The sequence below is a fragment of the Lissotriton helveticus genome, chromosome 3_1 (assembly GCF_964261635.1).
Source record: "Lissotriton helveticus chromosome 3_1, aLisHel1.1, whole genome shotgun sequence".
NCBI classification, from domain to species: domain Eukaryota; kingdom Metazoa; phylum Chordata; class Amphibia; order Caudata; family Salamandridae; genus Lissotriton; species Lissotriton helveticus.
The window spans coordinates 1,727,029,481-1,727,042,973 of record NC_136061.1 but is presented as its reverse complement, the minus strand read 5'-3'; the positions used below and the strand labels follow the sequence as shown (position 1 = coordinate 1,727,042,973).

Genomic DNA, 13,493 nt, shown 5'->3' with positions numbered 1-13,493 from the left:
TTCCTACCCCTTCTCCCTTACCAGAACACAATATGGTTACTGTTGATTATGGTGAACAATGTATGAGAAAAGGTTATCGTGATAATGTCTTCATAAAAACTCTACATCATGCACACGCTGTATACAATGTGACAGATTGCTGGGTCTGTGGGTTGCTTCCTTCTGCAGCATATAAGAAGGATAGGTTATTAGCACTGCAATTGACACCTGTGAATAGCTGCGTGGGCTGGTACACCTTGATAGGTAGGGTAAAGTTTTTTCAGCAGCCTGACTCTCTCACCCTACGACTCCCCAACAGTAAGTCTACACTGACGATGCGAGTACGTCCTCTGCCCCCCTCATCCCTTGGACGATTATTTACTGATGGACGTTTTGACCAAACATTTTTAGAGACTTGCTCGAAAAAGGTGGACAAATTCCTGATACCCAATGACACTGATAAAGTAAGAGAGAGTTTTCTACAGTTGAACTCTTCTCTAGCATACCGACGCCCTCCTGTAGCAAATAGTAGTGGTCATTCCCTGGTGCCCCTAGCAGTAGTGGGGCCCTCGCCTTATTTCTGTATTCGGGGTAGAGGTCCGATAAAGGTGGGTGACAGTATTTGTAATGTGACTACCTCGATTCGCCTGACCTTTAGTCCTTCGCTCGTCACTCCCCCTAATGTCTACTTTGTATGTGGAGATAGTGGGTATCTGTGGTTGCCTGAGGGTTGGGGTGGGACATGTTACCTGGCGTATTTACTCCCTCCTGTTTACGTGGCACCTTCGGATTATCATAAGACACATAGGAGGTTTGACGTGGTGCAAGGACAGCGAAAAAGGAGGGAACTTCAAGTTGATGACGTAGATCAAACGGACACCGCTGGACAGCAGTTTACTGATTTCTCTAAAGGCCTGTTGCCATTCTGGGGTCCTGTCTTCAATAGTAGGACCATCAGACGTCTTTCAAGGGTAATGGAAAAGGTAGTGAATACTGAAGCTGATATTGCGGCTAATATGTCACTGGAGATGCAGGCTATGAGATTATTTACGATTCAGAATAGGATGGTTCTTGACGTCATCCTGGCAGATAGGGGTGGAGCTTGTCGCGTCATCGGGACGTCTTGCTGCGTGTATATTCCTGACTCTGCCCCGACAGTTAATTTGGCTGTGCAGAAACTTCATAGGTTAGCTGCCGAACTTCATCAAGATACTGGTACCTGGTCCCTACAGACATGGTTGTGGGGTCTTTTCTCTTCCTGGGTTGGAAAATATTCATGGTCATTGTAGGTGTAATAGGTTTCCTACTGTCATGCTACCTCTGTGTTTACTGCCTTCCCCCTTGTTGCTCCATGTGTGCCAGCAATATGCGAAAGTCTAAGAGACAATTGAAACAATATCCTGTATCCAATGATGTTGAGCTTACTGATGCTAATTGGCTGATACTGATTCATGATGATGTTCTGGTTTAAGTATGACTTTCCAGTTTTTTTCAGTCCATAGATTTTGCTGTAAAGGCCCTCCTTTTGGTTAATAAATGGAAACAAACGTGTTAGCCACAGTCCGCTAAAAGGAGGGTCTGATAGGCGTCAATTCCAAGCCCCGCCCCCTTCGTACATTATGCTTATGAGTTAGCGGAATGTGTCTAACTAATTACTTGCATTTACGCATTTACATTTATGTTCTCATTATTCAGTTATTCACTTATGCGTGTGATATCATTTCAGTGTTCTTAGCTTAGCATGTGTGCCACCATTTTGAATTATTTCTCTCTGCGTGCAAACTGCACTTGCTCATTCCCCCTCCCGTAGGAATAGGAATAATTCCTCGTGTCAGCATATATTCATTTCTTGGTTTACTGTAGCTGAAACTCCTGCTAGCGAAACTCCTTATCAGGCCGTTCTCATGTGCTGGAGATGTAGCGGCCTGGCTCTGTGTCCTTGGGAGATGATAACAAGTGTTGCTATTGCAGGTGCAGATGCCTCTTGTATGAGGCCATTGTCCACACTCTTGGGGGACCAGTACTTTTCCATTATGGGCGTGTTTACTCTGCCTTCTCGTAATATAATGTATCACTATGATGGTGTGAGGCAGTCCTTCTCGGCACACTCTTAGGGGTGAGGTCGATATAGGGCCCTCTCATATGGGAGTTTGTGGCCTAATAAACTTGCTTTGTTTATTCTTCTCCACTGTCCGGCTGACTTATTTTGGGTAACTATATGTGAGTGAGGTAAGTCACTCGGGTGGTATTTAGCCACGCTTATCAGAAGGCAATGCACTGGACTCCATCTTTTTCTCAAAAAATAAGCATTGGCTTGTCAAAGGACCCGTGAAAACGAGTTGCTCACAGACAATCTTATAGCAAGTCTACATTGCTTGTTCTTCTTATGCCTCCTCAAGTGCTGGCTGTGATTCATGAAGGTTTTTAGTTCGTGTCAGATCCTGAACTATTGTTTTCCGTTTATTGCCTTCTCGGAAATTAGAGATTCTTAGCACTACCAGAAAAAAGAGAAAGCTTCAGAGCTCTTAACAGAACCATTGCCCCACTGCCATCTTTCAAACTATCCTGAAATCCCCACTTTAAAACTCCTCTGAAAACCCCACTTTAAAACTATCATGAAATCCCCAACTGTTGTCCCCTGGTTTCTAACTGCTATTAAACACAGTGGCATAGCTAGAACTTTGGCCACCCGTGGCGGCTCCTGCATCTGCCGCTCTGCGACGGCCACAGGTAAGAGCAGGGGGTGGGAAGCCGCCTCCCCTAAAACTTGTGCCGCCCGGGTCAAACCGCCCCCCCTTTGCTACGCCACTGATTAAACTCCTCTCTATCTGCAGATATGTCCATGGAAAACTGAATCACAGAATGTTAATATCTCTGCTGGTACTGTCTCTCTGGACTTCAGCAATCTTCACCCAATTTCTGATGACTAATGTCCAGCCAAACTCCCCAGGAAAGCAGCCATGTAAAGCGTGCAGGTCACCATAGAAATCCACCTTTAATAAAGAGAAAACAAACTTGTTTGATCTTAGAAGACTACAGCATTAGGGCAAAAGTGGGTGGTAGTGATGTCAGAGCCAAGAAGCTTTAGGACATGTTGGCAGATTTTAACACACCAACCATGCCATTCAACTCAGCTGCCTTCAAGACGCTGGTATCAGAGACACAGAGATCAGCTATTGTCTCACTCTTGGCAGTTTTGGATACAATCAGTGTCCCCTCTGCCACTGACCCCCCAGCCTCAGCCCCTCACCTATGGGTCAGTGTAAGATTCAGCCCGGTCCCCATTACCTAGTAATGGCGAGAAGATCATGCTCTGTAAATATGTAATATATATTTGTCCAACCGTAATCGCTTCAACTTTTTCTTAAAAAGTAATCTGGAGTGAATTTGCAACTTGTATATATGTAACTCTCACAGCTAGTATCTGTAGTAGAGATCTGTACTTACTACCAGTCTGTGTGCAATCTCTGGCCAGGTTTATCCAAACCTTTGCCTGCACTTTTATAAGTAACTGGATGCCACGCATCTTGTGTTGAGACTCAAGGGGCTCAATTCAAGGTTTCCTCCTTTGAGATAGACAGGTGAATGTACAAGAATTATTTGTAGCTTCTTATGGTCTATGGGAAACCCAACTCTCTGCATTGAACCTAATGGCTTTCGTAAACTCGAATTTAATATGCCTACTTCAGATAGACGCTGGAACCATCCGATGATAGGTACACGTCAGGCAAAAATTCCTAAATACAGCCTTCCAATGGACTGTAACCGCAGTTGTGGTCCTTATGACATCCAGGCTACACTTCCCCAATGGGCTGTATCTGGGTAGCCCTCAATACACCCTGAAAAACTTAGGATGGGTCAGTGCGCAAAAACAACACTGGGGCTTATTTATAAGTCCCTTGCGCTGCCGGTGCGTCACTTTTTGTGACGCTGCCGTAGCGCAGGAGCCTGCTCCATATTTATCAGGCAGCACTAAGCCGCCTTTTTTGTCTTAATGCTGCCTTGTAAATATTGTTTCCTTTAACACAATTTTCTGCATTAAAGGGGCATGTTGATGTGGGCGTTCCCAGCAACATCTATTGCTTTTTGATACTGTGCCAGATTTACGAGAAATTATAACTCTGATGCAGTGCCAAAAACATACTTCTCCATGGGGGAGGCATAAGGGAGGCACAACAAGGAGAAATATCTTTATTTCTCCTCGTTTTTCCTTCTTCTATGTGTGCTACATTCTGCAACACACATAGAAAGAGAAAACGTCTCTTGTGATTCTTTTTGTGCAGGAAGGTTTCCCTTCATGCACAAAAATAATCATCCCTGCAACGCAGGCATACTTGCACCATGGTGCAAAGGTGCCTACGTTGGCGCACAGCAGCCCATTGTGAGCAAACACAGGGGAAAAGGACAGGAATGCACTGTATATGATAGGTACAGCGCATCCCTGCCCTTTTCTTTTGCCGTAAGTCAGCGTAGCAGGAAGGCCTGCGACTCTGCCCTACGGCAAAAACTCAAATTGAGGCCCACGGTCTTTACCTGTATCTTAACTATTACACACCCCTCCAGCAATAAGGGCCTTGCATTGGCTCCTAGTTCACAGTAATCTTTCCATTTAATAGCCATTATGCAAAGCATCTCATTGTTTCCAGGAATTTGACACCCAAAATACATGCCCTGGCTAACCACTCGGACACTGGCTGACGATTGTACCTAGAACTAGGGGAGCAGATGTCATGCCTTCCTAACCTCTGCTGCAGACTGATGGAACAGCTGCTGGTCTAAATCGAGGGACTTGTGCAAACTGTGACACTGGGGTCGATTCCGATCCCGTAAAAACCGCTCCGAATAGTCGTTCTTGGCGTTTTTCCCGTACGAATCGTACCCTGCAACGTCCGCCGTACGTACGACGAAGTATGATTCGTACCAGGAGCCGGACTCTGTACGAATCGTACAGAGACCGTACGACTCGAATCCCCGTACGAGTCTCCGTCGGAACCCGCTGTACGCGAGATCTGTACGGCTCACGGCTGGTTTTTACGACCCAGCAAGTACGATATGTGTTGGGTACACACCGTACAACCCTTTTTTTTCGGGAGCTGTAAACAGCCGTAAAAGCAGAGTTCGCGCCGTAACAGGTACGGAACGCCCCCCCGGGTACAGTGCATACCCCCCATGATCGCAGGGGTACGCCCCGTACACCTGCGATCATGGGGGGTACGCACCGTACCCCGCGGCGATCATGGGGTGTACGCACCATACCCCATGTTCGCTGGGTGTACGGTGCGTACACCCCATGATCGCGGGGTATGGTGCATACCCCCATGATCGCAGGTGTACGGGACATACCCCTGTGATCATGGGGGGTACGCACCGTACGGTGTGTATGTGATTGTGCGCTTTTCCGTACGAATCGCCCTTACCTGACGTGGACCGTACTGATCGCGTCCTGGTGCCCCGGTCCAGATCGTACTTGTCGGGTCGTACGGCGTGTGTACGAGTCGTACGGAGATGGCTCCAGATACGATTCATACGGATGTTTATTTTACCGGATCGGAATCGACCCCAATGTGTTGTTATGCAAAACCAGACTCATCATATTCACTTTGTGGGGTAGTCGGCCCTCCATAGCACTGGAACTGCTATCTACCCGAGCCATTTAAAGCCAACAGGTTATTTTGACTCAGAACAATTGCCTTTAAGACTGCTCTTAACAAATTATCTCAAGTGGTGCAAGATGAGACTATGGGGCTCATTAGGATGGCGGTGGGCACACCACCGCCAGCCGTGCAGTGGTGGACCCTCTGCCATCTGACAGGCAATTTCCCCCGCCACATCATGATGGCAGGGGATATCGTTCTGCAATCGTCACGATTGCCTGGCGGAGCATACAAATGGATGTAAATGGTGGCGGTGCCTAGCAGGCACTGTCTGCCAGATCACAATGCTGGCCTCAGCCAGCCTTTCTATGGCCGGGGAACCGCCATGGAAAGGCTGGTGGAGAATGGATTTGGGGGCCCGTTGTGGGCCCCCTCTGTGTGGGGGGAGGGTGTTTGTGCAGTGGGGGGTACCCATGGTACGCCCCTGCATTTCCCTGCACAAAGTGGCAGGCGCCACATGGTGCCTGCCAGGTAGTGCAGGGAAATGCACGTCATGTCAATTTCACATTGCGAACAGTGCTGCAGCCAGCAGCACTGTCCGCAATGTGAAATACCCGGGATGCGCCCACCATACTGCCGGGCGCTTCGTAATTGCAGTGGTGGGACCGCCGCATGCATGGTGGGCGGTCCCATGCACCGCAACGATGGCGGGCCCACGCAGGTCCGCCCACCATCGTAATCGGCCCCTAAGTTTTGCTACAGGATAGACAGATTCCATATATCCATTTGTACTCCAGACATAGCTAAGTAATAGCCAATTACCAAAAGGGTTACACATATATTCAAGGAACAGTAACATGTGACTATACATGCAGCAGAAAGTTTTTTCAGCTGCTATCTGATCCCTTTATGAGGGACATGGAATGGAAAACAGCTCCATACTGCACCTTTATCACACCAAAGAAGAGGCAGACGCTAATCAGCAAAAGCATGATGATCAGGAGGAAGCTGGAGGCAACATCCGCTGAAATAAAAACATTAAAAAACAATCCAATGAAGTAAAAACCAAGGCAATTATGTCACAACTACAAACAGTCTGGTTTTCTGAACGCACATAAGTTTCTTTTTGTGTAGGTCATATGCCTGCTTATTACAATGGAATCAACCATCCTCCTTTGCTAGCTTCGCTGCATTTCACACTTGCCTAACTTCTGAATGGCTTGCTGTGTAGAACCCAACGGACTCAGTTACAATTCTGGCCGTCATCATATGACAGCAAATCATCCCTAACACAGACTAAGCTAACTCTTGACACCCATCTCAGATCTGTGTGAGGTCAGCACACCCCAACACAGCCTCCAAGTCGATTGCACTACTAAATATTGACCCGCAGAATATTGTGGTGCAAGAACATCGAGGATAGAATATTGAAAGCTAAGTGTATATTTCCTATAGATATAGATGTAAAAATATAAGTATGGATTTACTATTCCTAATTCTACATCTATCTATCGTGACGATATATAATGTGTAGGTATATATACGTGTATATATAGTTATGTATATAAAATCTAGACTTACTTATCTGTCACTTTGTTTTTTCAATATTTTGTCCTTGATATAGTGTCTCATCGATAATCTGGGGTCGACATTCAGGGTGCACACCTCCAATGTACTCTGGTCACACTCCTTCTCATTACTCCCTAATGAGACTGTCGATAACCCGTACTCCAGCTGCGCCACCTACCTCCTTGTCCACAACACTGCAGCAAGGCTGAAAACCCGGACTAGATGCTTGGGGCGTATGGGACTCTAACTTCAGGACACCAAGTCCCATCCAAGACCCAATACACCATCCGCAGGTGAATCCACATGGATAAAAAATAACAATCAAACCCTGGACACATTCTGCTCTCAGCCATTCCGGCTCTTACTCCAGATAACAAAACATATTGAGGCGCAAAAGAAGGTATCAGCTTTGTGGTCCATATCTCCTTCAGAAAATAGCTCAAAACTTACCTGTTATAAATCCTTGGCATAGGAGGAAGTATCTGGAAATTCCTGCAGGGTGATTTGGTGTTGGCACGTACCGGTATAAGTATATTCATGCATGCTAAAAAAACGAAATCTTGTTCTTAAGTCCCATCTCTACTTCCAAAGCATAAATTCACTTCCAACTTCTAACATAGACTCTTATATTATGCAGATAAACATAAGTGAAATGAAAAGCTTGAACAAGAGTTTTGGCCTGATGAGGCATCTGACATGACTACAAGGCAGTTAGGTGATATGCTGAAATGACAGTAAGATTGTGACAAAGTCAGCAGCAATCACCTGCGTTCTTAATATTGATTAAATTTCATAGGAGGTTGGGAACTCCTGCCCTCCACCATGCAGTGCCAAGAGACTGAAGACGAGGAAGAGTCAAAATGAGGCACAACACTGCTGGCATTTGGTGAATTCAATAGAAACAATTTTGGGTAAAACACATTAAAAATAAGCATGCCCCCCTTGTATTTAATCTGTTATGGTGGCCCATCCTTTTTTAAAACATTTTCCTTAAGTTCGAATCAGCCTTTTGTGTGATCACTACATAATAGGCATAACCATCTTGTCCTACTTCTTCATGTCAGTCCTAAGCTATGAGATGACCTCCTCCTGAAGACAGCCTCCTTAGAGCCCTAGCCAAAATGAGGGGTATTTAGACAAAATATCCGGTTAGAAATGTCGACTCACACAAATATCGAGTTGTAAATATTGTGACACAGAAATATCGACAGCAAGAATATCGTGGTCAAGAATATCGATTTTAAGGTAAAAAATATTGTTTTTGAAGAAGTCATTAATATCGTTTGCAAAAATATAGTTGTTTTTAAAATATAGATTTTTTAATTAGTGTTAACTATTTTAGTATATATTTTAAATGTACGTGATGTATTTTTTGTGTCAGTATTGTTTATGTTGGTTTAATATATGTGTTAAATTTTTAGTAGTTCAATTTAATTTTTTATTAAATGTTGTGTTTTTTAGTTCCGTAGCGGGTTGTGGCTTTATAAGGGAACTAGCAGCCCGTCCCGACATTGTCCGGGTATGAAATAGGGTATGAAATAGAATTTGTGTAATGTATGTATTTGGCAAGGGCAATTTATTTTAAAATCTCGCGGTAGACAAAATTTTGTATTCATTAGAATAGGGACAGAGAAGGCCCAGCTGCAGCCCTGGTTGATGTTATCAGGCGCGTGTAATTGGTGTAGTGATCCGCCACCTGAGCCCGGCTACAGCCCTGGTTGATGTTAGCAGGCGCGTGTAATGTTGTTGAATGAAAGAGTTATCAGCCGCGGGTAAATCCGTTTAATGAGAGAGTTGAGTGACAGCGAGTAGGAGAGGCTGCAGTAATTGTCCTCGCAGACACGCTCATTTGCGTGTTCCCCCGGTTGAGGCCCAGATGCAGGCCTGTTTGATGTTAGCAGGCGCGTGTTCCCCAGCTTGAGGCCCAGCTGCAGCCCTGGTTGATGTTATCAGGCGCTTGTAATTAGTGTACTGATCTGCCGCCTGAGCCCGGCTAGAGTCCTGGTTGATGGTAGCAGGCACGTGTAATTTCGTTGAATGAGAGAGTTCAGTAACAGCGAGCAGGAGAGGCTGCAGTAACGTTACTTACCAGGCCTCCAGGTGAACGCGTTTGTCACGCCCCCAGCACATGGCCACAGCAGATGTTCTTCTGATTAATGTACGACCCACATGGCATGAAGGGCGTAACGTAGCACACGTAGCACATTATGTTTTGTAATAGATTTTATGTTATTGGTATATATATATATATATATATATATATATATATATATATATATATATATATATATATTCACTGAAAAAACCATAGGTTAGAGACCATATATAGTTAGCTGGACATTTTATTGACATAAAACCAATGAAATTCCATATATAGTTAGTTGCACTAACTATATATCGCGCACCCGCAATCCACTGCTGATGATGTCACATATTACATCATTCATGACATGGTCAGTGACATCACTGATGACATCACTGATGACATCACTGATGACATCTCAAATGACATCATCTAGTGTCTGTGTGTTTTTGTAAAGTTTAAATATGTTTTACATATTGAAGAATGAGTGGATGTATGGAAGACTGAGTGTGTGTGTGGCTGGCTGGGAGGTGTGTGACTCTGCATATCAATGTGTACTTGTATCAGTGATTGTATAAGAGAGTAAGTATGTGTTAGTATATGTGTGAAAAGTATGGTGTTCTGTGTTTAACTGTATAGATGAGGAAATCGAAGTGTGATTGATTCTTCACAGGACTGACTAGGTGTATGAGTGCATATGATAGTGTTGTAATAATGAGTGACTGTATGTATGAGTGATTGTATGGGTGAATGAGTGAATGTGTGTAGACGTAGGAATCAGTGAGTGCGTATGTAGTAACTGGTATTGGTGTTTTTTCAGTGAATTTCATTGTTTTTTTAAAAGCTAATATCTATAGCTGTAAAATATATTCTTTATTACGTGACGTATCACGTAGCCACGTGAGACGCCTCATGACGCGTCGCATAACCGTGACGTATCGGCTCTGCAGCGCAAACAAAACCTGTAACGTAAGCGTGCCGGAGCACGCTTACAAATATATATATTTTTTTAACCTTAATTAGACAAAATCCACACGTGCACATATCTTGAGGCCTTGCAAAGGCACATCAAACAAACAGTCCCTACAATTTTGCCAAGTTTGCTGGAAATCTATTCCCTTAATTTTTTTTGACTGTTTCTCTTGGTTTTCCCCTTGTTACGCTTACCGGGACGCTACCCGGTATGCGAACCGGACGCTCCAAAAACACAAGATGGCGGACTCCCGTTACGCTGCCGGTTAGCTGCCCGGTTCGCGTACCGGGAAGCGCCTCTACCGTGAAAAATCGCGGGGGACTTTAATATCCCCCTCATCAATCCTAGGGGGTCAGGAGGGGTTTACCTTGCCCCCTTTCCTTCATTTCCCCCTTCTTTTTTCACCACATCTTGTCTCTCGAACCTACCGAGAGACAAGATGGCGGCCGCTCCGGACTGTTTACAATGTTGACAGCTACGCTGCCGGTTAGCTGCCCGGTTAGCTGCCCGGTGAGCTGCCCGGTTCGCGTACCGGGACGTGCCTCTACGGCGTAAAATCGCAAAAAATATATATTTTTTTTTTTGCCCCGCGGGGCACTTTAATATCCCCCTCATCAATCCTAGGGGGTCAGGAGTGGTCTACCTTGCCCCCTTTCCTTCATTTCCCCCTTCGTTTTTCACCATATCTTGTCTCTCGATCGTACCGAGAGACAAGATGGCGGCCGCTCCGGACTGTTTAGAATGTTGACAGACACCGGAGAGCCAATCAGCTTCGCTTCGCGAAGTTCCGTTACGCGTCAGGTACGCGAACCGGGGCGCTAACCGGAGCGCTGTCACAGATATATATATTTTTTAAACGTTAATTTCTCAAAATCCACTGGAGCACATATATTGAGACATAGCAAAGGCACGTCGGGCAAACCATATCTACAATTTTGCCAAGTTTCATGTAAATCTATTCAGCCGTTCGAGCTAAAAGTGAGTCCAACCGCCCTATGGAAAAATGAATGGGAAAAATGCGTTTTGGGACCCCCCTTTTTTCTCGGCCCCCCCTTGACGAAACCCCCCCAAATTTTCAGGGGCTGCTCAGAAACAAAATGTGCCATTTTCCTGAAAATTTCAGCCAATTCCGTCCACAAACGCCAAAGTTATTAGACATAGAATTTTCAGAAATCCCATAGAGAAAAAATCCTAACTATATATACCCACTGGCTATCGCCAGTAGGTAATATACATATATAAACATATATAATCTGCATATCTATATAAATATAAATGCATGCATACATATACATATATGCATACATATGCATGTTATTTACATGAAAGTTTTAAAAACACTAATAAAAGCAAAGCTAAAAAGCCACCTCATTACAAACAGAATGGCTTTAACTTAAACGAGGGCGAGATCTATTGCATTTTCAATGCTTGTTTACTTTGGTTCTATCAAGAAGGCATTCAGATGTGTCACACATTTGCCATAAATTCTGAATGTTAGCACTCTAGTTGCTCATTAGATCACTGTAGTAAAGCTAGTGCTCACCAGGGAAGTCTGCTGCTAATCATGGTTTGCAGCCATTTTCCCGCATTTTTTATCCCGCAGACTTTCAGTCCGCATACCATTATCCCGCAAGGTCATTGACCTCGCATACCATTATCCCGCATTTTTTCAAAACGCATGTGCATTTATCGCGCATGCCTTTACAAAGAATTACATTTTAAAGGCATGTATGGTAAATGCATTTGCGTTGTGAAAACCACGATGACGAGGGAGGTAAGTGGGTTTGTGTTAATTGTTTCGTGGGTTAGTGATTGTGTAGTGTAGTGTAGTGTTGTGTAGTGTAGTGTTGTGTTAGTGTAGTGTAGAGTTGTGGTGGTTGTTTAGTGTAGGGTCATGCTGGGGGTAGTGTTTTAGGGTTTAGGGTTGTGTTGTAGTGTTTGCGTAGTGTAGGGTCATGCTGGGGGTAGTGTTTTAGGGTTTAGGGTAGTGTTGTAGTGTTTGTGTAGTGTAGGGTCATGCTGGGGGTAGTGTTTTAGGGTTTAGGGTTGTGTTGTAGTGTTTGCGTAGTGTAGGGTCATGCTGGGGCTAGTGTTTTAGGGTTTAGGGTAGTGTTGTAGTGTTTGCGTAGTGTAGGGTCATGCTGGGCGTAGTGTTTTAGGGTTTAGGATAGTGTTGTAGTGTTTGCGTAGTGTAGGGTCATGCTGGGGGTAGTGTTTTAGGGTTTTGGGTAATGTTGTAGTGTTTGCGTAGTGTAGGGTCATGCTGGGGTGTAGTGTTTTAGGGTTTAGGGTAGTGTTGTAGTGTTTGCGTAGTGTAGGGTCATGCTGGGGGTAGTGTTTTAGGGTTTTGGGTAGTGTTGTAGTGTTTGCGTAGTGTAGGGTCATGCTGGGGGTAGTGTTTTAGGGTTTTGGGTAGTGTTGTAGTGTTTGCGTAGTGTAGGGTCATGCTGGGGTGTAGTGTTTTAGGGTTTTGGGTAGTGTTGTAGTGTTTGCGTAGTGTAGGGTCATGCTGGGGTGTAGTGTTTTAGGGTTTTGGGTAGTGTTGTAGTGTTTGCGTAGTGTAGGGTCATGCTGGGGGTAGTGTTTTAGGGTTTTGGGTAGTGTTGTAGTGTTTGCGTAGTGTAGGGTCATGCTGGGGGTAGTGTTTTAGGGTTTTGGGTAGTGTTGTAGTGTTTGCGTAGTGTAGGGTCATGCTGGGGGGTAGTGTTTTAGGGTTTTGGGTAGTGTTGTAGTGTTTGCGTAGTGTAGGGTCATGCTGGGGGTAGTGTTTTAGGGTTTTGGGTAGTGTTGTAGTGTTTGCGTAGTGTAGGGTCATGCTGGGGGTAGTGTTTTAGGGTTTAGGGTAGTGTTGTAGTGTTTGCGTAGTGTAGGGTCATGCTGGGGGTCGTGTTTTAGGGTTTAGGGTAGTGTTGTAGTGTTTCCGTAGTGTAGGGTCATGCTGGGGGTAGTGTTTTAGGGTTTCGGGTAGTGTTGTAGTGTTTGCGTAGTGTAGGGTCATGCTGGGGGTAGTGTTTTAGGGTTTAGGGTAGTGTTGTAGTGTTTGCGTAGTGTAGGGTCATGCTGGGGTGTAGTGTTTTAGGGTTTTGGGTAGTGTTGTAGTGTTTGCGTAGTGTAGGGTCATGCTGGGGGTAGTGTTTTAGGGTTTAGGGTAGTGTTGTAGTGTTTGCGTAGTGTAGGGTCATGCTGGGGTGTAGTGTTTTAGGGTTTTGGGTAGTGTTGTAGTGTTTGCGTAGTGTAGGGTCATGCTGGGGGTAGTGTTTTAGGGTTTAGGGCAGTGTTGTAGTGTTTGCGTAGT

General features: G+C 44.9%; 1 protein-coding gene across 1 annotated transcript in view; it reads right to left on the bottom strand.

Moving 5' to 3' along the window:
• Positions 1-13,493, bottom strand: part of LAPTM5 (lysosomal protein transmembrane 5) — a 169,040-nt gene that overhangs the window by 51,399 nt on the left and 104,148 nt on the right. The window contains exon 3 of the mRNA XM_078682518.1: positions 6,521-6,597. Within this exon, the coding sequence (XP_078538644.1) occupies positions 6,521-6,597 (77 nt within the window). The remainder of the gene's footprint in view (positions 1-6,520; positions 6,598-13,493) is intronic.